This window comes from Sphaeramia orbicularis, chromosome 24 (genome assembly GCF_902148855.1).
Source record: "Sphaeramia orbicularis chromosome 24, fSphaOr1.1, whole genome shotgun sequence".
In the NCBI taxonomy this organism is placed as follows: Eukaryota; Metazoa; Chordata; class Actinopteri; order Kurtiformes; family Apogonidae; genus Sphaeramia; species Sphaeramia orbicularis.
In genome coordinates this window covers 22,510,187-22,535,972 of record NC_043979.1, presented here as the reverse complement: position 1 = coordinate 22,535,972, position 25,786 = coordinate 22,510,187, and the positions used below count along the sequence as shown (strand labels likewise).

Genomic DNA, 25,786 nt, shown 5'->3' with positions numbered 1-25,786 from the left:
AAGTCTAGTTGAACTGAGAAGAACCAGTAATTGTGTAAAATATTCTCAGTTACAACCTCAGGATCTGAGGACACTTTTTATTCATTCTGTGCGGACATCATGTGTTCTCATTCCACTGGTGCAACATTTTCATCTTCTGATCTACCTTCACTTAGAGCAGATGTTTTTAGTCTGTGATCCAAAGTCCATGTTAGTGCTGATAAATGTATATTCTTCTTTAGCACTGTACTGTTATGCTATATGAACAGACTGACCAACACTGTGTACTTATTTAAAACCTGTTTAATTGATACAGTAGAAATACACTTGGATTAGGCTACATTACTTTACAAATGCTCAGTGTAATGAATATGCCTGTTTTTAGTTTGTTGCAGAGCACTCTAAGAACCAAGTGCAACGTAACAAATCTTTAACTCCCAAGCTCTGTGAACTATTCAGCTGTATTTTCAGAATATATACATCTATACAAGAACGTAAGATTCCACTTCCATGTTTCACTGTAGTTGTGATTATTTTGTTTTGGTAATCTACTTGTGCATTATTACTATGGACTTTGTGAAGAAGATCTACAGCAGGTAAATAAAATGTGGATTCGATAGAAATAGAGAACTGGCATTAAAATGCATCCCCAACTGTGTTTTGAGTGATCATTTGTTATCAGATGTTACTTCCCCCCTCTACTGTAAATGCAGGTAAACAACCACTTTAGTGTCTGTGGCATAAAACACAGAGCAAACTTTAATTCTGAGTCAGCTTTGCATTTCAATGTCAGGTGTGAGTAGGCATATTCACAGCTGGCCACTTGAGGTTGGATCACTCAGGATGCATGTTAATGCTAGGTGCAAACAAAGCCTTTTCTCCACACCTATTACTATGTTAATGATAAAGTCAAGTAAATCAAGATACATCCACCACTTGGTGAGGAAGGGCAGTGGTCGCAGGAGCGGTGCCATTGTTAGCTGGTTTATCTCTGCCTTTCATGAAGAAAGTAAGGAGCTCCCCCTTTCCTTTGACAAATATGGATCCTCTTCGGACAAAGCGAAAGTTATATTCCTTCAGGATCTTATAGCAATCCTCCACTACCTGAGGGTAAACAGGGGCAAAACATGTCCAAAAGATAAAACTGAGCCTGAAGAAACTTCTGAGTTAAAAAATAAATCTGTCTCTCTGTTTGTGTATACTCTACCTGGATGTTTCCCATTACTCCAGTGGACTCCATTCTACTTGCTACATTGACAGTGTTGCCCCAGATGTCATAGTGAGGCTTACGAGCTCCAATCACTCCAGCCAGTACTCCTCCCTTATTGAGCCCTGAAGGAGATGAAAATGGAAATCTGAGGATTTTGTAGATAAGCAAACAAACAGTGAGACAGATATACTGACACAAACAATCACACTGACCGATTCTAAGCATGAAGTTGTTGAAGGATTGTTTGTTGAGGTTATTGAGGGTGACTTTCATAGCCAACGCAAACTCAGCCAGGTCCGCAAGATGCTGCCAGCGCTGAATCAATGAAGGCTCCTCTGACTGCAAAACAACAGTATATAGCCATTCTATTATTAGCATCATCATTTTTTAACATTTAAGTTATTATACACGTAGTAATGTGTAGCATAAATGCTGTTATACAATCACACCTTGTGGCAGTTTAATCCATTAGAGCTGCTCTCTGGGGTGAGTCCTGATGCTGCCATGTATGTGCTTCCTATTGTCTTAATCTTAGTGATACAGCGGAACTCGTCTCTGTCTAATAACTGCCAGAAAAGATAGACATCAATTAGTCATGAGAGGTGCAGGTTTTTTTTGTTTTTTTTTAAAGATCTTTTTTTTTTCACAAAAGAAAATCATCCAGATACAGTACAAACTTAGTGATACTGGATCTTAAATTTTGCAATTCTCCTTTGTGCCCTCTTCCCACCCCCCTATCCCTAAAGGAGTAAACCAGCTAAACACACTCAAAAGTAACAGACCAAAAACAAACAGGTCTAAATATAAATGAAAAAAAGTAATAATAATAATAATAATAATAATAATAATAATAACAGGGGTAGCACCATAAGCATAAGCATAGGGATGCATGCTGTATTATAAATGATAGTAATAGGGCAGTATTCAGTATTTGGTGTACAAGCTCAAACTCTCTTCATACCAGAGAGTAAAGGCAACCAAAATTCATTAAAAAGATGGCCACGATTATATTTATCCAAAGTCAGTTTTTCTAAAGGTAAAAAAGAAGACAGCTGATCATGGAAAATCTTAAAAGATGGAGGGGAATCGTTCTTCCAAAATAAAAGTATGCATTTCTTTGCAAACTAAGTGATCAAAATTAGTATCCTGTATTTGCAGTGGTGGTTTCTTGAGTAATTACATAAATGTACTATTGCAGTTGGGCAAAAACACTGGATAAACTTACACTGTCAAAATCCGAGATGATCTCATTGAGAATCCGGAGACACTCCAGGCCTCCGTTGTTGATGCTCTCTTCAGTGTAGAAGTCAGAAAAGTTGGGGATGGAAGCAAACATCACACCAATTTCATCATAAGACTGGCTGTAAAGCTCCTATAAAAGGGAAAAAAAACATAGCCATACATTTTCATTACAGTCCAAGATGTAAGGCTATTTATGCAGTTTATACAAAATGTAACTTTATTTTTAATAAATATAAAATAAACCACAAGATGGTGCTATTGTGAAAAAATAATTTAGACAAACCCTTGTTATTTTAATGAGCCAAGTAAAACAAGTGGATTGAGGATATGAATATTTTTTTGCCCCTGATGTAAGAGGAAGAAATACTTCAACATCACAGTTTTTGAATAAATAAGGAGATATAATATATAGATATAATAGATATAGATAGATATATAGATATAATAAGGTAATATGCAAGCACTAGACTGTGAATGTAGTTCTCTTTTTACATTTTCTATGACATTCCTCACACATACACTCTTATATGCACCTCATCTCTCTTCTTAGAGCCTAGGAAGTGTTTGGCCACATGTTCTGGCAGCATATTAGTGACCAGTGCTTCATTCCAGCGTCTCATCTCAAACACCTTCTCCTTCTGATCATGAACACCAATCTTCCACAGGAACAGCTTCCGAGATTGATGCTCCAACTACACAAACACAGCAGGGAAATGATATATATATGCATCACTGTAAAAACACTAAACAAACTTTGTTACAGTTGAATTGTGGTAGACTTCAATGATTTACTCAAGCACTGCATTAAAGTAATGTTATGCTCTTTTACTCTGCTGTAATTTTCTAATGGCTTTAGTTACCAGTTACTTTTCAGATTACAAATGTGAATATGACATATTAAGACATTCATGTTTTCAGATAATTTTCTCACGTCCTATAATTAATTAACTCTTGAAATGCCTGTTGAATTAATGGAAAATCAGCTGGCACAAACCTGAAAACAGGCCTGTTTTTCTGAGCTTATGAAAAGTTGACTTATTACAGATACATGACTCTCACGCGTTAAACATATGATGATCTCATAGAATGTGATGCATTGTTGTATGAGTATTTTAAACCACACAACAGAATGTAAAGTAGTTAAGTGGGCTCAACTTCAAACATCTGAAGTAAAATTCATGATACGCATTAATGTAGTAACATAAAGCCAAAAACATTTTATATCCTCCAGAGACCCAGCAATGCATTTTTGTCCTCTGTAGGAGACAGAAGTTTCATAGTTTTACTTAAAAAATGCTGTCCATTGCAAAGGACATTCCATTCTATTCATATTATTCATATTATATTCATATGCTCATATACTCTTAGTTGAATGTGTACTTGCTTAATTGGTTTTTCTTTTATACTTTTGTCCTTTATTTAGTTGTGTGTAAGCATCCAGAGGAGATGCACAATACATTTCACTTGCACATTGTACAATGTATGATTGTGTATGTGATAAATAAAGCACATTTGATTTGATCTGATTTGATTAAAATAAATAAATAAATAAATAAAAACAATTATTTAAATGTATCTGAAAAAACTGTTGCATTATGCAGTTTCCAATCAAGTCAATTGTTTAACGTAAAAAAGCTAAAACTTCCACTTTTCTGTGTCTCAGGAGGATATAATGACAAAACAATATTATGGATCATTTTACTGTACAGTGATTATTTGGCCTTTTCATAATTTTTTTATCTTTTACTGATAACATTGACATACTTGTAAGGCTTTGAATGTTGAACTTTTACATGTAGAATATTGTTAAAGAGTGGTCTTTAATGATCTGAGTATTTTTTTCACTACTGAGGGTCAGAGTGGAATAGTGTGAGTGCAGATTAACAGGACTCACATGACGGGCAAAGAAATAAAAGCCAATCATCATGACGATGATCATCATGGTCATGAGGTACTTGGATGGCACTATGGATGTCCTGAGAGGATAAAACATGTATCAGCATGTTATGTTAACAGGTAAAGTTTAACAAAAGGAACTTATCATTGATCAGACTCCTCATTTCTCACCTATAGTTGGCAAATTGTATGAAGTCATACAGGTCATAAAGGTCGCGCCAGCTGTAGATATTCACCGCTCCAGTTGCTGTGACGACCAGCACCATGAGGCCCAGTTTGATCAGGTGACTCACCTGCACCAGCATGGCGGTTGCAATGAGCGACATCACAGCCATGAAGCTGTAATGTTTGGGATTTTCGGCACAGCTTCTGTCACTCAGAGACTCCAACACAAAGCCAGAGGTGCTGTTGAAGACTCGAAGAGATGGTGGAGCACAGCTGAGCTACAACAACAGACACACAATCACATTTAGTGAGTAAGTACATTTTTAATGGCATCTGAAGTTTATTTTATTTCACATTACACTATATATATTTATTTTAGAGCTGCAACTGATTAATCGACTCAAAGTGATCCAAAAAAAAATCATTCAACCACAATTCTCCTGAATCAAAGCTTTGTTTCCTTCATTTCTCTGCTGTTAAACATTGGTTCCACTGTTGTTTCACACGGACACTTATTGTGACGCACAAAGAAGCTTCAATTCAGGAAAACTGCAATAGAATATTTACCTTCGATCAATTTGAGTCAATTAATCAAATCGTGATTTTTTCCATTCGCTTCAAGCACCCAATCGATTAATCAGTTGCAGCTCTAATTTATTTATTTATTTTTTCATTTAGTTTAGTTTTGGTAATTTTTTCAAGAATAGTTCTAGTTTTATTTTGCGGCACTGACTATTTAACTATAGTTTTCATTTAGTTTTAATGGGATGTTTTTTTTTTTTTGTTTGTTTTTTTAGGTATTAGCTTCAATCTTTTTTTAAAGCTACTGAAACTGTATAATAAAAGAATTGTTGACATTAAATATAATCCACATTGTATATTAAAGGTTGTATCTTGTACTAAGTTCTTAAACTGGTGCAAATGTCTTTTATTCTGTTTGTACATCATGAACCATTGACATCTTGTGAAGATGACAATGAAGCTGAATTAAATTTTTTCTTTTTTAACTTTAATTCACACGTAATTGTTGACTGCTTTTTACTTAGTATTGTGTATCATTTTTATTTCAGTTAAATAAGCTTCTTTTTTATTAGCCTTAGATTTATACAGTAGTACACTATAATAACAAAGTGGCTGATGAAGGAATGTCGCTGTTTTCCTTTTTAAAGTGACTGTCACCTCTACATGGCAGCTATGACATAGAAATGAGTGTTCACTTTAGTGTCTTTTATTCCTGTTTGGCCTAAAAAGCAGCAGTGTGTGTAGCAGGTTGTTCCTGTGGGGCCGTGACAAATGAGCCAGCAGGCAGTGAGACAGACAACTAATGGACCCCACTGGGAACAAGTAGTCAGACTCATAAAAGGCACAGATCGCTGGATAAGGACAAAGTGGAAACATGCAGATGGAAAATGAAATGGGTATACGGACAATGTACGACAACAGATGAATAGATTTTGCTTCAGGTGGAAACATTTTGTTAGGCTGTATTTGGTTTTATGAGGCCATTATATGTAAAATTATATTCAGAAATAGTGTTTACAAGGCTTTAACATTAATCTGTTAGTATTAAGCACTTGATTCTCAATGTGATTAATTTGATAGACTAGTCAACATTAGATATTCTCATTCAGCATAAGACTTTAACATAAGTCAGAGAAAAACATGTAAAGAAATAAGAGTAACTAATCAAAATGTTGGTGTTTATAAAAAGGTTGCATCCAAAAATATTATTTAAAGAAAAATCCTTATATGTATAATATAATAGGAGTTTTAGGAGTTCAAGGTTGAGGAAATTCAGTATTTTCCCTCCAGCTTCGAAGCTTAAATATTATTTCTCCATTGTATTGCAGCAGTTTGGAATAGGTAGAAAAGTCATTAAAATAATCATGTTAGGGCAATTATCAACCTACATCCTATCATATTCCTTCCTAACACTGCTTTTATGTATTTATAATGCAGATAAACAGATTCCAAGGTGAGATGCCACAATATTTTCTCATGTATCCTTATAGAGAACCTTCTATATTAATCTATATAAGCCTCAGAGACACTTTCATACCATGTCAGCAATCACAGCCATCGTGAGAACAAATATCGCTGCCATCGCCCACGTGTTCCTCGCCCACCGTGTACGATCGATCCACAAAGAGAAAGACACCAACCTCTTGGAGAATATCTGTGACACACAAACATCTGTGTCATTATCATCAGCAGCAAATACTTCAGTCTGTCAAATAGACAAGTCAATTCTCCTTCAACAAAATCTTGATTTGCAGTTTTTTTTTGACCTACTAATCTGTTTCCATCACCATGAACACAGTTTTTTTTTTTTTTTTTTTTGGTTTCTCACCCTGGGGAAGACAGCAGCAAGGGAGCAGACTGTGAGGATTAGCAACAATACCTCTCCTATTGCAAAAGTCACATAGTTCACATACAACCTGAAAGAAGAACACACATCTTTAGCTGACATTACTAGTCACCATATAACAACTGGAAATACACATAATTGAATGCTGGTTTACTCGGTTTCTCCTTTTCACACAAGCACCATAAACTTAAATGCTTCAACAAAGCTCAGTGTTTCTCAGCATTTAACTTCTACATCAGACACAGTTGCGGAAAAAAATATTAGACCATCAAAAGTCATCAAAAATAATGGTTATACAATCAAGTCCTAACTCCTGTGTGTATCATGTGACTAAAACAGACAGAAAAGAAAACATGGAATGCCTAAAAGCACTGTTTTGGCAGTACAATGACATAGCTATTGATGTAAGAACTGAAGTGATTTTGATTATTGTCAAGAAAACATGGAAAATGGCTAGATATCAGCTCTGAAATTAAACTTTTATAAGCTATTTTTGTTGTTATCATTATATTTGTCCAAACAAATGTAGCTTTAGTTGTACCAGGCATTAAAATGAACAAGACATTGAAGAAAACAAGGGTGGTCTAATAATATTTTCCGTGACTGTATAATGACACACACACTTCCCTTAATGCATTTTCTTATTTGAGGGGAAATTCATTCATAGCTATTGATGTAAGAACTGATGTGATTTTGGTTATTATCAAGGAAACCATGGAAAATGGCTAGATATCAGCTCTGAAATTAAACTCTTATGAGCTATTTTTGTTGTTATCATTATATTTGTCCAAACAAATGTAGCTTCTGTTGTACCAGGCATTAAAATGAACAAGAAATTGAAGAAAACGAGGGTGGTCTAATAATTTTTTTCCATGACTGTAGATATTAACCCATAAAGACCCAAACATCCACTAGCATCCAAAATAATTTACTGATCTAAAATATTTAACACCTGTTGAGCCATTAATCCAATCAATACGTGTAAATAATTGGTGTAAAATACAGTTTATCGTCTTTTCATGGTCATCAGATATGACCCATTTGGACGTTCAGAGGCTCTGCAGTGAACATGGAAACACTGTTATCTTCTACAACATTGATTCACCAGTAAAACCCATGGAGTTGGATAAATGACAGTGAATGGAGACACTTGGTTTATGTTCAGTTAATTATATATTTACTTGAATAAGTCACTTTTTCTTCAGTTTTCTCTGTTTCTGATTTAACCCATAAAGATCCAGTGCTACTTATGGGGCAGCTTCAAAATAGTTATTTTTCTATATTTAACTTTTCTTAAGTGATTTATCACCATTTATTGTGACGCTTCGCCCTCAGCGGTGCTAGTAATTCATGTTAGTTGGTTTCGTTCATTTCCTGTTTTATTTTGGTGAGGGGTTTTGTTTGTTTGTGTGCACTGTGTCTGTCTTGTCTGTGTCCTCCCTAAATTTCCCTGATTGTCTTCACCAGGGGCTCATTAGTTCTCTACCCTTTATATACCCACCTCTCCTTGTGTCTGTTGTCAGTGCATCTCTTATGCCATGCCTAGATCACCCTTGACCGTCTCCTGGTCCTTTTTTGCTGTTTGTTACTCTTTGTAAGTCTATTGATTCCACATTTGTGAAGCTCTTTTTGTTATATTTTGTGATACCTCGGCTGAGAAAATTTTTGTGTTAAATTTTTGATACCATGTTTGTGAAGACTTTTTTTTGTTAATTTTTTGAAACCACGTTTGTGAAGATCTTTTTGTTAGAATTTTTGAAACCACGAATGAGAAGATTTTTTTTTTGTGTAAAATTTTTGATTCGACTGTTGTGAAGATATTTTTTGTTTCAATATTTTGAGTAAATAAATACTCAAACTAAGTTGCTCTGTGTCTGTCTCGTGCATTTGGGTCCAAGCCTTGTGTATTCGTAACAATTTATTATAATATTATCCTCTGTATTTTGTATTTTTACAGTATAAATCAGGTATTTTCCTATATTTAATTCACTGATCATGCATATCAGGGGTGTCCAGTTCTGGTCCTCGAGATCTACTATCCTGCATGCTTTAAATGTATCCCTCTTCCAGCACACCTGACTCAAATAATAAGCCTATCATCAAGCTGTGCAGAAGCCAGATAATGACTGTCAGGTGTGCTGGAAGAGGGAACCCTCTAAAACATGCAGGATAGTAGCTCTCGAGGACCAGGATTGGACACCCCTGTTTTAGATATTTCCCTCTTCCATCACACCTGGAAGCCATTACATCATTATCAGGTTTGCGCAACGCTTGATGATGAGCTGATCATTAATTGAACCAGGTGTGCTGGAAGAGGGAAACATCTAATACATGCAGGATACCAGCCCTCGAGGACCAGGTTTGGACACCTCTGATGTAGATGTTCATAAAATATCAGATTATAGTTGAAGGTTATTATATCAGGAACAGAGAAAACTGAAGGAAAAGTGACTTTTTCAGCAAAATATATGACTAACTTAACCTAAACCAAATGTCTCCATCCACTGTCATTGATCCAACTCCATGGGTTTTACTGGTGAATCAATGCTGTAGAACACAGGTGTCAAACATAAGGCCCGGGGGCCAAATCCGGCCCGCCAAAGGGTCCAATCCGGCCCCTAGGATGAAATACACTGAAAATATTAATCAGTTTAATTCAGGTTCCACATACAGAACAATTAGATCTCAGTTAGGTCAGACCAGTAATATATTATCATAATAACCTATAAATAATGAAAACAGCAGATTTTATCTTTGTTTTAGTATAAAAAAAAAAGTAAAATTACATGAAAATGTTTATATTAATAAATTATCCTTTTACAAAAATGTGAATAACCTGAACAAATATGAAAAACCTGAAACGTCTTAAGAGAAGTGCATGCAATTTTACCAATATTCTGCCTGTTACTAAATGTTTTGTGTATTTGTAATAATAATGTAAGTTGTAATGCACATGTGTAAATGAAAAACTGATAAACTGAAGCAGAATATTGGTAAAATTACACTTGTTTTTCTTAAGACATTTCAGGTTGTTCATGTTATTCAGATTTTTAAGGAAACGTTGTAGATGTAAACATTATCCTAATGTAATTTTACTTTTTTCACTGTTATTATTTTACTGGTCCAGCCCACTGGAGATCATATTGGGCTGAATGTGGCCCCTGAACTAAAATGAGTTCGACACACTTGTTGTAGAAGATGACAGTATTTCCATGTTCGCTTCAGAGCCTCTGAACATCCAAATGGGTCATATCTGATGATCATGAAAAGATGAAAAACTGTATTTTACACCAATTATTTACACGTATTGATTGGATTAATACATCAACAAGTATTAAACATTTTAGATCAGTAGATGGTTTTGGTCCCCAGTAGCGGTTTGGGTCTTTATGGTTTAATAACCCTCGACTTTGATGTGAGCTTTCATGAACATCGACAGGATCAGTGAATTAAACACTGAAAAATATCTGATTTTCATTGAAAAAATGCAAAAATGAAGAGGATAAAATTATAATAAATGGTGATAAATCACTTAAGAAAGGTTAAATAGAGAGAAAAATCCATTTAGGAGCTGCCACAAAAGTAGCACTGAGTCTTTATGGGTAAAAGTTATATCAAAAGATGCAACAGGATACAGTGATACAGAATTTAAACTCACTGTGGGTCTATGAAAACTTGCATCGCTGTGATGAACAACAGTACAATTGCACAGCAGGAGAAGGCTGCTCCACTTCGCTTCTCCTTCTCTGAGGAGTAATGTTCTTCCAGCTTCCCATCAACAAAATACAGTGACATAGGCTTGATCTTGTGATCCTTCATTCTTTGAGAAACACAGAAACAAAAAATTAAGTCATAAGGGATTAAAAATAAAAGTCTTCAGTGTTCATGCTCCTTTGCACATCTTAACTTTTGTTTTTTTCAGTTTCTTACATCTGCTGCGTTTCTCTTTCCAGGAGCTCCTGCTGTAGTCGTCTGTTGATCACTTGCTCTTCAACAATTTTACTCCTCTAAGGTGAGATGAGAAAAACAGGAATAAAGTGAAGGTAAGATTTTTAAGAGGGTAGTGGTGCATTTTTTAATTGCAAAACCAAACTCACCTCCTGTTTAGATTCAGTGGGCGTTGTCCGAGGTGAAGCTGCAATGCCATTAGTTGATGTAGTGCTAATCAACTGGTTTGAGTTTCTGTTTGACAGTGTGCCTGGTTTCTGAATAAGAAAAAGAAGAAGAAAATGAAAGAAAAGTTACGTATATACACTACTACGCAAAAGTGTTAGGCCACCTGTAGGTTTGTTGATTTTTGCAGGGTTGAAATGAGCATATACAGCTCTGGAAAAAAGAGACCACTGCTATTTCCTCTGAAATCAGTGTATTTGCATGTATGACAGCCATTCCATTCCTGTGTCTGTTGAATTCCAACAGAAGCACACCTTATTCTACTGAATAAACACCTGATCCATGTCTTATTTAAGAAGGAGAAGCATAAAAAACAATCCTGTTGCCATCACTATCCTCTTACAATGGACAAAAACAGTACTATTTGTATCTCAAAAGTAACTGGAATCAAAAACTGAGGACTGGTTTTTCTATCAGGACAATGCTCCTGGCCTCAGCAAGGATGACGGACCACCAGATGAAGACCCTGTCATGGCCAGTCTAATCTCCAGACCTGAACCCACTTTGAAAACATCTGGAGGAACATGGATGGTCACAAGCCATGGAACATTGCTGAGCTTCTAGAATTTCTGTGCCAGGAGCTGCATAAAGTCATCCAACAACAATGGAGGAGAGCCAAGACACATGAAAGATGTCATTGAAAATCAGGTTATTCCACCAAATACTGATGTCTGAACTTTTCCCAAGTTCCAACATTAGTATTGTGTTGTTTAGAAATGAATATGAACTGGTTTTCTTTGCATTATTTGAGGTCTGAAAACACTGCATCTTTTTGTTAATTTGACCATGTGTCGTGTTCTGCAAATACATGCTTCAAATAATAATACTTTTATTTGGAATTTGGGAAAAATGTTGTCGGTAGTTTAGAGAATAAAACAAAAATGTTCATTTTACTCAGACGCATACCTATAAATGGTCAAATCAGAGAAAGGGATCATTTTGCAGTGGTCTCTCATTTTATTCCAGAGCTGTATATTCATTCTCTCTTCTTCAGATATAACAAAAGAAATACAAGGAATATCGGCAGAGTATTAAAAAATATACACAAAAAACTGAACTAAATGGCCTCTAAAGGTTAAAGTCACTATTTAGTGTGACCCCTGTCCTCATGACAAGAAGCAGCACAAACAGAAACATCTGACATCTGCAAAGGAAGGTCACACTAAATACTACCACTTTGGATTATAGAAGCTGTTTTTTCCCTGAAACTTTCGTTTTTACTGCTGTACATACTTCCCATATATCCAGATTGGTCATTAGAACTTTAATACTTCCTCCCACTCTTTTAAGAATGTGCAAATGAAGTCATGTATATGTATAAGCTTTTTCCCCCATGACTTCTTACTACCTGTTCTGTTTCTAAGGACTAAGTAAGATTACTTTGTCTTGTTGCATATTCAAAATAAACTAAGCTAAAAAAAAATAAATAAAAAAATAAACCAACAAACCTAATGATGACCTAGACTTTTGCACAGTATTGTATTTCTCAAAAAAAACTACCACTTGCCACTCATTATACTATAATAGTTGTTCATTTTCTGAACTGCAGCGCTGAAAAGAAGAAAAAATAAAGTACGTTTCATCCACTCACATTTCCATTGAGTGCATTTCCCTTCTGTTTAGACACCAGGACCAGGTAGGTTTCAATGCCTTTTTCCAACAGGTATTCACATCTCTCTCCACCATTTCCGGCCTCCAGTTCAAACTCTCCATGTAAACTGTCCTTGGTGCTCTGTGAAATGTGCACCCGCCTGTACAAAACACAAGCTTCAATAGGATACAGATGAATAAAGTAACTGATTATTTTACAAGTAAGTAATTCTTCTGTGTTACCCAGGAATCCCTCCAGACTCCATTTTATTGGCCACAGTGACGTCTGTGGACCAGACATCAAACTGCCAGCGTTTTTGCCCGAGGACTCCTCCCAAAACAGTACCTGAGTGGACACCAACACGCATGTCCACCTCAGTTTTAGTCTTCTCTCGCACATACCTGGTCAAAGAGAAAAACAGGAATGGTCTTTGTTCATGGAAGATTTTAGAATAGAGCAAAACATTTGTTTATCACTCATGATACAATAAGTATAAAGAGTATTGTTTTTCCCACTTTCCACCAGTTTGTTCACTGCACAAACTGGGAAAATAAAACTCTAGATCTGCTGTATGCAACTCAAAGGATGCATGCAGTGCCACTGCCCCCACCCCCACTCCCGGGAATGTCGGATCACAACCTGGTGCTGTTAACACCTGACTATGTCCCTGCAGTGAAGAGGCAGCCTGTCTCCACAAGGACAGTGAGGAGGTGGAGTCAAGAGGCCGGCATGGCTCTGCAAGACTGCTTTGAGACCACAGACTGGAATGTGCTCTGCCAGCCCCATGGGGATAATATAAACATGACAACCTGCATCACAGATTACATTAACTTCTGTGAGGATGCAGCTATCCCAACAAGGACTGTCCACTGTTATTCCAACACCAAACCCTGGATCACCAGACAGCAGAAGGATCTGCTGAACCAGAGGAAGCGGACCTTCAGATCTAGAGATAAGGACGAGTTGAAGAGGATACAGTGGCACATCAAGGTGAAGCTGAGTGAATGTAAGGACACCTGGAGGACAAGCTCTACCAAAGCAACACCTGGGACATGTGAAAGAGCATGAAGGAGATCACCAGCTTCAACATCAACAGGAGGAACAGCAGGAGGGCAGCTCAGACAGAGCCAACAATTCCATTTGTTTTTAAATAGATTCAGCACTGGACCCCCACCCCCCACCACCAACTCCCACACCCACTGTGACTGTCACAGCTGGCCAGGTGAGAAGACAGCTGGAGAGAGTCCACCAAGGCAAGGCAGCAGGCCCAGACCACATCAACCTCCAAGTCCTGAAGACCTGCTGCACAGCTATCTGGGATCCTGCACTTTATTTTCAATCTCAGTCTGAAGCCGGAGAGGATACTGGTGCTATGGAAAACATCCTGCATAGTGCCGGTGCCCGAGAAGCCCATCCCATCTGGTGTCAATAACTTCAGACACTAGTTGCAGACTGATGTCACATGTCATGAAGGTCCTGGAGAGACTTGTCCTGGCCCAACTCAGACCTCTCAAGATCAGTTCTTGACGTAAATCCAATTATGACATGAACAGTACAGAATACATACAACAAATACATAAATAAGGAAAATATTGAAATAAATAAGTAAATAACATAATAATAATAATAATAATAATAATAATAATAATAATAATAATAATATATTTATTTATTTATTTATTTATACAGAATTTCATCTGACTTTAAAATGTTTATATTAATCTTTCCAATCCTCTTTTTGATGCATATCCTTTTTCTACATTACTTACGAGATAGCCTCTACCATTGCGAGGCCCATCTTTATGGAGCAGGCAGCGTGATCCTCTCTGAAGTCTGGTAGACCACAGATACAGTAGTAACAATCTCCCAGGATCTTAATCCTCAATTGGTGATGTTGCTGTAGGATGATGATGGAGAAAAAGCAGATTTGTAGATTTAAATAAACTATAGTGGTGATAAAACTTGCTGATTTTGGTGAAATAATAAGTGTAACAGTTTTTAACCCATAAAGACCCAGTGCTACTTCTGTGGCAGTTCCAAAATATTTTTTTCTCTATATTTAAATTTTCTTAAGTGATTTATCACCATTTATTATAATATTATCCTCTGTATTTGCATTTTTCTGTGTAAATCAGGTATACTCCTATATTTAATGATTATGATTATGTAGATGTTCATAGAAGCTTAGATTAAAGTTGAGGGTCATTATATCTGAAACAGAAAAAACTGAAGAAAATGTGACTTTTTCGGCAAAGATATCAATAACTGAAAGTAAAACATCCACTGTCATTGATCAAACTCCATGAGTTTTACTGATGAATCACTGTTGTAGAACATGATGATGTTTCCAAGGTAACCACCAAGCTTCAGAACATCCAAATGGGTCATATCTGATGACCAAGAAAAGATAACAATCTGTATTTTACACCAATTATTTCCACGTATTGATATTGTTAGTGGATTAACAAATATTAAACATTTCAGATCAGTAGATGCTTTTGTCAGTGGATGTCTTTATGGGTTAAAAATGCAGCAGCTCTACATAAACTACATGGATTGGGTATTGTGATTGGATGCCACCATTGCAAATCATGAAAATCTTATATAAGTGATATTATTGCAAAGTGGAAGTGAACCACAGCAACTTTGACATGAAGCTACAGAGCAGGGTCACCAAGTGTAGACGTAAAAGTAACCAATCCAGTAAATGCAGATTTTCAAGCCTCCTCAACACACAAACTGGACACCTGGACCCCCGTGGCATGGGTTACCATGACCGAGCAGCTACACGCAAGTCCAGAAATCTCATTGCTTCATCTTACCAAGACATATTGAACAATTCTATGCTTCTATCTTTGTGGGTCAGTTTGGGGAAGGCCCTTTTCTGTTTCAGTGCACAATTTGAGGTCCACGAGGACACTGCTGAATAGGTGTTTGGTGTGGAAGAACTTGACTAGCCTGCATACAGCCCTGTTATCAGCCTCATCAAAAACCTTTGGAATGAAGAAGAACTAGTATTAAAAGACAAGCATCAGTCTCTGACCTCACAAATACTTTTCTGGGTGAATGGGTCAAAATTCCCACAGACACACTCCTCAGACTTTTAGAAGAGGGGTGTAAGAATATACGGTGGCCCAGAGGTGCAACAGCCCAAAAAATTATCCACTAGCCCAAAAAATTATCCACTATAAGAAAAAAAGAGAACAGCCCAAAAACTTATCCATATAAGAAAAAAAGACAACAACCCCAGAGATTATCCACTATAAGAAAAAAAAGACAACAGCCCCAAAAATTATCCACTATAACAAAAAAAGAGAACAGCCAAAAAATTATCCAAAGTAAGAAAAAAGAGAACAGCCCAAAACCTTATCCATATAAGAAAAAAAGACAACAACCCCAGAGATTATCCACTATAAAAAAAGACAACAGTCCAAAAAATTATCCACTATAAGAAAAAAAGAGAAGAGCCAAAAAATTATCCACTGTAAGAAAAAAAGAGAACAGCCCCCAAAAATGATCCACTAGCCCAAAACATTACCCTCTAGAAGAAAAAAAAGAGAACATCCAAAAAAAATATCCATTGTAAGAAAAAAGGTCTCTTGCTTTAAAATTAAGGCCATCACAAAAAATAAAAGCATAGAGTGAAAATTTTTAAGGCCTTCAGCTAATGTGGCTAATGCTAAGGAAGTAACCCACCGGAAGTGGAGGTTGGTGCGCTAAAAATAAAGTTATTTCAAAAATATTTACATTAATATAGTTTGCAAAGCAGTTAAACAATTAATTAAGGTTCCCGTGTCTGCTTAAGGTTAGGTTTGGGTGTTAAATGGTTAAGGTTAGGGTTAGGGTTTGGTTGGGGTTAGTTTTCATCGGTAAATGGCCCTTGGGTGCACTGTGTGAAGGTTCGTTGCTAAGCAAATGCTAACTTGAAAAGTTGACGGCAATTTTGTGAACTACCAGTGCAAGTCAGCAATTGTGTAGCCACATTAGCTGAAGGCCTTAAAAATGTTCTGCCTATGCTTTTATTTTTTGTGGTGGCCTTAATTTTAAAGCAAGAGACCTTTCCGGTAAACAGCACCCCCTTAACTGAAAAGGTGGATGATTTTTTTTTTTTTTTAAAGTGGATAATTTTTCGGACTGTTCTCTTTTTTTCTTATAGTGGGTAATTTTTTGGGCTGTTATCTTTTTTTTCTTATAGTGGATAATTTTTTGGGCTAGTGGACCATTTTTTGGGCTAGTGGATAATTTTTTGGGCTTTTCTCTTTTTTTTCTTATATGGACAATTTTTTGGGCTGTTGCACCTCTGGGCCACCACAAGATTAGGTGTAATGTGTATGTGGCCAAATACTTTCTTCCAAATAGAGTATATACAGTATATAAAAGTTCTGAAAGTAGTTTGTGCAGACGAGGAGAGCTGAGTACGGAAGAAAACACTGAAAAATACAAGAGAGACTGAGAAAAATAGATGCTCACCGCTGCCAGTTTGTCAAAGCTAGCGAACAGTTCATTAAGTAGCTTTACAAGCTCCTGGGCACTGCAGGCTGAGGACAGCTGCGTGAAGCCGACAATGTCAGCAAACAGGATACTAAAACAGAAACAGACGTATACAGGCAAAAAACAACTCCTTAAACAAACAACACAACTTTTAGACATGTGAAACCTATATGTTGTGTGATCCTTACCTGACGTTTTCATGGCGGTACATGTACATGGTGTTGAACTGCTGCTGCTGGACCTCCTTCTGATTGGCCTGGTTTTTCATACCCTGAAGCATCTCATCAGCTATGTGTTTAGGCAGGATAGACAATAATAACTCCTCCTATATAGAGACACAGTCAACGGAGGCTTAAATGTACCAAATAAATGCACATAAAGCATAAGTTGTGACTATTTGTGTGTAAATAAGTACATGTGTGCATAATATGACAGAGGCTGTAAATGATTCCTCGCCGGTCTCCAGAGATCCTGTCAGCCTGTTGCATGTGTTTTGCTTTGCTGGCTTTACCTCGCCTCTAATAAGCCACTTTGGGAGGTACTTTGGGAATACGCGCTCTTCATTTCCGTCCTCACAACTGCTAATATTCACCATTTTATCCACTTCCCCCTCCAAGCATCTGCCTCTGTGTTCATCAATTTGTCAAAAAGGTAAAGAATTTGACACTGATACGAGTCCGAGGCAAAAATAGTAGAATCAAGGTAGCAGATTATGATTGTTACCTAATTTTAGAGAAGGCAAGTGATAACCAGTGTTCAATTTCATCAAAATTAAAAAAGAAAATAAAAACATTGTTATAGTGACTTAAAAATATCAGTTTATATATTCTTATATGTTTCTTAAAGGATCCACTGATTGTCAAGAGCTTAGGCTGACCGTACAGTAACAGGTCCCTAATGGTGACAACACTACTGAAAACAACAAGCTCACTAATAAACCTATTAACCTTGAGCCAAACAAATCACACTGTAATTGGGCTGCATGGGATATTTATCACCCTACAGACAAAATTAACACTTAAAACCAACAAATCTGACCTACTTCTACTGTTTCTATTTTATGGAAATTAATGCTTATGCTACATTTGTCTGACAGGTTTATTTACTTTTCAGATCAGACTTGTTCTTCCCCTTTGAAAACCACCAAATGAGCTGATATTGAATGTTGGTGACAAACAGAAGGATGTGTTCTCTTTGAGGTAAAAATTCTCACCCTTCTTAACCCATAAAGACCCAGTGCTTCTTTTGTGGCAGTTCCCAAATAAATTTTTCTCTCTATTTTAACCTTTCTTAAGTAATTCATCACTATTTATCATAATATTATCCTCTGTATTTTGTGTTTTTTCAGTGAAAATCATGTTTTCCAATATTTAATTCACTGGTCATGTAGATATTCACAAAAGCTCAGCTTAAAGTTGAAGGTTATTATATCAAAAAGAGAGAAAACTGAAGAAAAAGTGAATTTTTCAGCAAAATATATCAATTACACAAAAATAAAAAGTGTCTCTATTCACTGTCATTGATCCAACTCCATGGGTTTTACTGGTGAATCAATGTTGTAGAAGATGACAGTGTTTCTACGTTCACTACGGAGCCTCTGAACGTCCAAATGGGTCATATCTGATGATTATGAAAAGATGAATAACTGTATTTTACACCAATTATTTACATGTATTAATAGGATTAGTGAATCAGAAGTTATTAAACATTTTAAATCAGTAGATGGTTGTGGTTACTAGTGGTTGTTTGGGTCTTTATTATTAAGCTAAAAGAACTTTGTTAGTAGTTCAAATGAGTCCGACCTCATGCATGCACAGCAACAAAAGAAAACACATGAAAAGTTCAGTATGATTTTCACAAGCCCATGCAATGGAGCAGTAACATTCATCGAAAGTCACCGAATACAAAAGCAACACTATAACACCAAACGTATCATATTTGATACATGAGTTTTGAAGCCCTCTACATGATCAGTGTGATATTTTTTTTCTTGAAAAACCTGACGTATACAAATAATTAGACACATGCAATACACAGATGATCCACCAGGGGGGAGGAATTCATTCACCAGAGGCCTGTCCAGTGACACTACAAGATTGTCATTAACGAGGAAGAAGGCAGAATTTTGCCAGTTTTGAAAAGGAATTACCAATTTGTTAGACATGTTTGTGTTATATTATGTTTTTGTTTGTTCAAAAATAATAATATTTGAGCATTGAGACCCGATGTATCAAATATGATACAAAATTGAAACTCATACATGGAAACTGAAATTTGAAAAAAAAAAAAAAAAGGTTGTTCAGAAGGACCAATAAAGGCTCCAGTTTCAAAGAAATGGAATTTTCTCTCAATGATTTAATGGTTCAGGCTTTACAGGGGTAAACAAGACCAATGTTGAATGCTGTAAAGACCCCCTGAATACACCCTGTACCCACACCCCTGTTGCTCCCTGCTCCCTATATCTTCTCACATCTGCCCCCATGACCATGCACTAACCACAGAAGACCTGACACATTAACCCCTTTTTGACCTTGAAAAGGAACGTCTAGGTCAACGCCCAGAGCTTTCCAAGTTGCATCTACAAACCAAACATGAAAGAGATGAGATGATTTTGTGAAGAGTAATCGGGATGGCACTAATGAACAAACAGACGCTCAGATGTACGCTGCAAGGTACGACACCGCTGCACAGTGACTTCTGTAATGCTTACATACTTGTACTCAAAAGTATAAGGAAGCTTTGAATACAGCTATTTTACTAATGGTAAAAGGTGGCATCACTACTTTTAATGAAGCAAAGGATCTGCTGGTATTGATGTGAATGAATCTCCCCTAAAATAAGAAAATGCATTAAGGGAAGTTTGTGTGTGTGTGCCACTATACAGTTGCGGAAAAAATTATTAGACCACCCTTGTTTTCTTCAATTTCTTGTTCATATTCATGTCTGGTATAACTAAAGGTACATTTCTTTTGATAAATATAATGATAACAACAAAAATAGCTCATAAGAGTTTAATTTCAGAGCTGATAACTAGACATTTTCCATGTTTTCTTGATAATAACCAAATCACTTCAGTTCTTACATCAATAGCTATGTCATTGTACTGACAAAAACAGTGCTTTTAGGCATCCCATGTTTTCTTTTCTGTCTGTTTTAGTCATATGATACACACAGGAGTTAGTACTTGATCGCATAACCATTGTTTCTGATGACTTTTGATGGTCTAATATTTTTTTCTGTATATCCAGTGTATAATGGTAGGTACAGTGTGTCCCATATACCTGCTGAGTACTTTGCTCCTCCAGAGTGAGTTTAACCTCTAGTGACTGTCGTGCTTCAAGAAACGCTGTTCTGTACTTTCTGTCCGCCATGTAGAATGACATCACACCCACCATGGCTGAACACAGGTAGAGCATCACATTGGCCAGAAGCTGCAGACAGGAAGACATGACTGACATGACTGAAAAATACTCCAAACTGCACATATGCCATAGATGACTGCACTCACACAGTCACCATTAATATAGGCCAAGAGGATACGATTTATACTTTTGTTGACCAAGATCGCTGGAGGAATAATCTAAAGTTTGTGATTTAGACATTTTTCACAATTTTCACAAAGCAAAGCCTTGATTAACTGAATTAATTTACACACTATTGCCCATAAAGTTGGAATAATTTTGTTTTCAGACACATTCCTGTTTTTATTCCTATTTATACAAATCAGTATAATCCCCTTTGACCAGTTACACTTAATCTATCACAAATAAATCATAGGTAAACATATTTTATTCCAGCTTCATGAGCAACAATGTCTATTGCCAAACCCTAATTTAACGGTGTTGTATATTGTGCCGATCTGGAATACACAGGGAAACAATGTTCAATTAAGTGCTTTTTTTTTTATTAAACTAAAGTCTCAGTAGTATCTTGCTGCACATGCTTCACAGACAGAAGAATGAAGGCACACAGTTCTAACCAAGTTATGCTTGTACAGACAACAAAAATTGTTTTGCATGTCATTAAATGTTTATATTGCCACAAAATCAATTTGGAGAGATTGAAGTTTAATTTCAACGTAATTCTGATATTAAGGTTTAATAGATGAATAAAATAAGTCTAAAATAATCTGGTTTTACAGAAAATTCTCCATTACAAGTAAAAGTTACCCATTCAAACCTTATTTAAGTAGAATTATCTATTATATTAGTGTTAAATGTGATAAAGTTCACAGTTTTAAAGCACTGACGTTATTTAAGGTTTAATAGGTGAATAAAATAAAGCTAAAATAATCTGTTTTTACAGAAAATACTCCATTACAAGTAAAATTTACCCATTCAAACCTTATTTAAGTAGAATTATCTATTATATTAGTGTTAAATGTGATAAAGTTTAAACTTTTAAAGCACTGACGTAATTTAATTAACAGTTCATGATAAAACATGCTTTGCTTGTCCTGCTAAATCCTGGTTGGATGTTGTGTATGATAGTGGGAGAAAACTGTGCAGTTACAGGCAGAGAAATATTTTGTGCATATTCCCTGATATGATAGGTACACTATATTAGAATTAAATTGAAAATTAAATGTTGCTTTGTTAACACACACATTTAACACAATTCCTCCACCTGTAATGGGTTAGTATTCATGTTAAAATGATCTGAGGATGTACTGGAGGTATTGTCATGTTTGGTTTTGCTCTCCATCATGTCGCTACACCTGTGTCCATGTGTTCCATCTTTGTCTCTTATCTTTTATTTTATCTTTATCTCTAAGCTAAAATTAATCTTTTACCAACAAATATACAGAAATTATTCAGTATTCATGAGGGGGGTTATAATTTAAGGGGGAAAATTAACTTTAAAATTCACTTAATACGCTCGACTAGGAAAGGTTTTTGTGTTTCAGTCAGCGGGGTGAGACTGTGGAACAGATTTAATATAGAGTTAAAGCAATGTCCAAGCATGAAAGTATTTAAAAGGAGGTACAAAGACACAATTTTTCAGAGGTACAGGGATGAGGGAGGTGTTGGGGAACACTGGGGGTTATAAAGATGTACAAGAAGGTGGTATGTGTATATGTGTATGTGTGGGTGTATAGATCTGTGTATGAATATGTATTTACATATATGTGTTATTGTATTTTTTGTTTATGTAAATCATATTATATTTGTTCATAATACTATAAAGCCAGAAACCAAATTAGTTAATAGTAAGTATCAGTCATATTATGGTATATAGCAGGGGTGTCAAACATGCGGCCCGGGGGCCAAAACCGGCCCACCAAAGGGTCCAATCTGGCCCGCAGGATGAATTAGTGAAATACAAAAATTACACTGAAGATGTTAACAATCAAGGATGTCAAAATAAATTTAGTTCAATTCCATCTAAAGTGGGTCAGACCAGTAAAATATTACCATAATAAAGTATAAATAATGAAAATCACATATTTTTCTCTTTGTTTTAGTGTAAAAAAAAGTAAAATTACACAAAAATGTTAACATTTACAGACTAGCCTTTTACAAAAAATGTGAAAAACCTGAACAAATATGAACAACCTGAAATGTCTTAAGAGATTTAATTGTAATTTTACCAATATTCTGTCTGTTATTAAATGTTTTGTGCATTTGTAGATCCACTGTGATCTGTACGTTGTAATGAACATGTAAAAATAAATTGTGAAAATTGCACTTTTATTTCTTAATAAATTTCATTCTGGTCATGGTTCATATTTTTCCATATTTTTTTTAACCCTTTCATGCATGAATTATGGGAACCTTAGTCAAGATTTTTTTTTCTGGAGTGTTTTTTTTTTTTTTAACTCCTTAGGCATAAAAAAAAAAAAAAATTGCGATTGAGTTTTTTTTTTTCATGGAGTTACAAAAATGTCCATGCATTTAATTTTTTAAGTAAAGAAATATATATTTAAAACCCAATATCAGAAAGTAAAATGAAAAAAATGAAATAAAAACATTTTTAAGGCTGCTAATTTGATGTTTTCTCATATTTTAACATACTTTAAAGCCAGTTATTACCTCATATAATATGCAAAAAACAACTCTTTTTGTCAAACAAATAACAACTGATTTACACTTAAACATGTTACTGCAGATCAGGTTTATCAAGAACAGCAAAGTTATAGTAATGGTATGAATTGCAGTGTATTATGGGACGTTGCAGAAGTGTCCACTGTGTTGGCTGATATGGAACTAAAACAACAAAACCTATGAATATACAAGAGAACAGCTGGAGAAGAACTGTCCACTGTAGTGACCACAATGCATGAAAGGGTTAAAGATAGTTTGTAGATGTAGAACTTTTGATAGTATAATCTTACTTTTTTCACTCTGAAACATAGAAATTAGACATACATATTTTGGAATTGATATGATTTATGTATTATTATGTTATTATTTTAATGATCTGGCCCACTGCAGGTCATATTGGGCTTTATGTGGCCCCTGAACTAACATGAGTTTTACACCCCTGGTATAAGTATAGATATGATTAGACTAGGAAGGTTATTATTGTTATTAACCCTCCGGTATCCCGTCCAGCAAGGCCCTTACTAAGCACCAAGTGTGCCATTTTGGCACATTTGTGGAATAATGTAAAAAAAAAATTTCATACAGTTTGTTTTTAATTCTTTTACACTTTTTTCTATTTCAAACACAACTTGAGCCATAAATAAAAATACCAAATACTCAATAACTGTCACATTTTTTAACCCTTTAAATGCCGTGTTTGTATTGTAAACAAACCATTTTTTTGGATGCAAAAAACACACAAAAATATTTTTTTTCAATATACTACATAAAAAGTGGATCACATATTATTTGATTTTTGCAGCCTGGCATATGTCAATGATTAACTCTAACACTGGTTAATTTGCATTATTATTTTCGGCGCTGGGTCAAATGTACAAAAATACTAGCATCTGTCACCAAGTGTGCCAAAAATGCACACCTATAAATCAAACTATTAAATTTTATATACTGATTTATTTTCTGCTCTAATTTGATTTCATTTTTGTAAATCAAGGTCAGCCCTAATCATACATATCAAATGGAAGAAATAGTGCGTTTTAGGCACACTTGGGAGACAGATGTTAGTCTTGTAATTTTCTTTTGTTTACAATGTGCAAATTTTAGTTGGTGGCCAGAATTTTAAAGATCGTGCAAAAATGAACAACTTTTGAATTCTAACCTTATTTAAATTGTGAAAAATAATATGAAGTTTTTTTACATGAAGTGCAAAGTGTGCCTAAAAGGCGCACCTGGATACCGGAGGGTTAATTATATATGGAGAAAGGGTGGGAGTTTATAAGTTGTACTTCTTCTCCTTTTCGAATATGTATTATATGTCTCATGTTTAAGTGTTTTGTTTATTTATTTTCTTCTATTTTGACATTCATATTCGAATCAATCAATCAATCAATCAATCAATCAATCAGGCTTTCAGGTTCATTTACCTGTCTCACCAACATGGGCCCCTGCAGGTTTTCATCAAATCTTTGCGCCACGGTCACCCCAAGCACCAAGGTGTGCACCCCGCAGGACAGGGCTGTGAGCAGGAGCAGAGGGACCAGGTTTAAGGGGAGGGTCAGAAACGTGGAGAAACTAAAGAATGCCTGCCAGCCCACAGAGTCACTGGCGTGGGAGAAACGCTCATAGTTCAGCCCCATGTAACATAAGACGTGGACTGTGATCATCAGCCACAGGATGTATGGCACAGCTCCGCGTAAAACCGGTGACGCTGGGAGCTTCTGCAACAAACACAGGACATACAGCACAATGTCTGCGGCCAGAGCCACAGCCGCCACCACCACCATGGCCAGTTTGTCCTCAGTGTACACCACCGCACACATGATGATGATGAAACTGTTGAACAGAGCCGCAAACATCACCAGCACCAGTAAACTCTTCTGCCTCTGCCGGCGGAAGTAGCTCTGGTACAGCCTCTCCAGTGAGTCGGGCGTAAAGGTGATGCGCACGGCGCGCGGTAGGCACCGGCAGCAGCTGGGCTCCAGAACCGTCACCTCCCGTGTCCGACCCGCTCCATGACCCGGATCACTGGGAACCTGTACCGAATAGTCCGTAGAGTACTCCGCAGACTGACTGGTATCTGCTGTAATCGCCGGGTTCACAGACATTTTCTCTGTAAATAATACTGCTTTACAACACTATGTCCAAAAGCGTGCACAAAAACCACGGGAAAGTCCTCATGTGTTCCATTTCTGAGCTACTTATGCAAACAAATACACTGGAAAAGGGTCACATTCGTGCAAAACTGCATTCCGTCCCCAAAATATTTTAGTGCATAAAATAATTCCATTTCTGTGCTTGGCAAAAAAAAAAACAAAACACTTTTGCCATATATATAAAAGCTGTTCCTTTGAAAGTTTTTTCACGGATTACAGTCAATTCCACTCACAAGAAGATGCCACAACCTTTGAAGTTCCAGTGTTAAATTCCTAAGATGTTACAGAGGGAAAAACCTTGTGTATCCTCTTGTTGCTCATCCATGTGACCTACTGTAGTAATCCAAAAATCATGATCCACAGGTTGAAATCCATATTTTTTCCTCTTAAAAAGATAATAACACTGTCCACATAATTCATGGTTAAATCTGTACACCTCTTCTGTCTTCTAATGTTATGACCATTCTCATTTCT

At 36.1% G+C, this 25,786-nt stretch overlaps 1 protein-coding gene across 1 annotated transcript; it reads right to left on the bottom strand.

Annotated features, from left to right (window-relative positions):
• Window positions 1-113: 113 nt before the first annotated feature.
• LOC115415664 (adenylate cyclase type 3-like) lies at window positions 114-25,287 on the bottom strand. Its single transcript, XM_030129331.1, has 20 exons — window positions 24,584-25,287; window positions 20,397-20,546; window positions 17,304-17,440; window positions 17,095-17,206; window positions 14,394-14,521; window positions 12,867-13,025; window positions 12,625-12,784; window positions 10,958-11,065; window positions 10,791-10,867; window positions 10,519-10,680; window positions 6,843-6,930; window positions 6,552-6,668; window positions 4,499-4,770; window positions 4,326-4,407; window positions 2,965-3,123; window positions 2,415-2,561; window positions 1,639-1,755; window positions 1,402-1,528; window positions 1,187-1,311; window positions 114-1,083 (listed from the first exon to the last, which is right to left on the bottom strand). Exons 1-20 carry the CDS (start codon window positions 25,262-25,264, stop codon window positions 898-900), a joined length of 3,294 nt encoding a protein of 1,097 aa, XP_029985191.1. The 5' UTR covers window positions 25,265-25,287; the 3' UTR covers window positions 114-897.
• Between the last annotated feature and the right edge of the window lie 499 nt (window positions 25,288-25,786).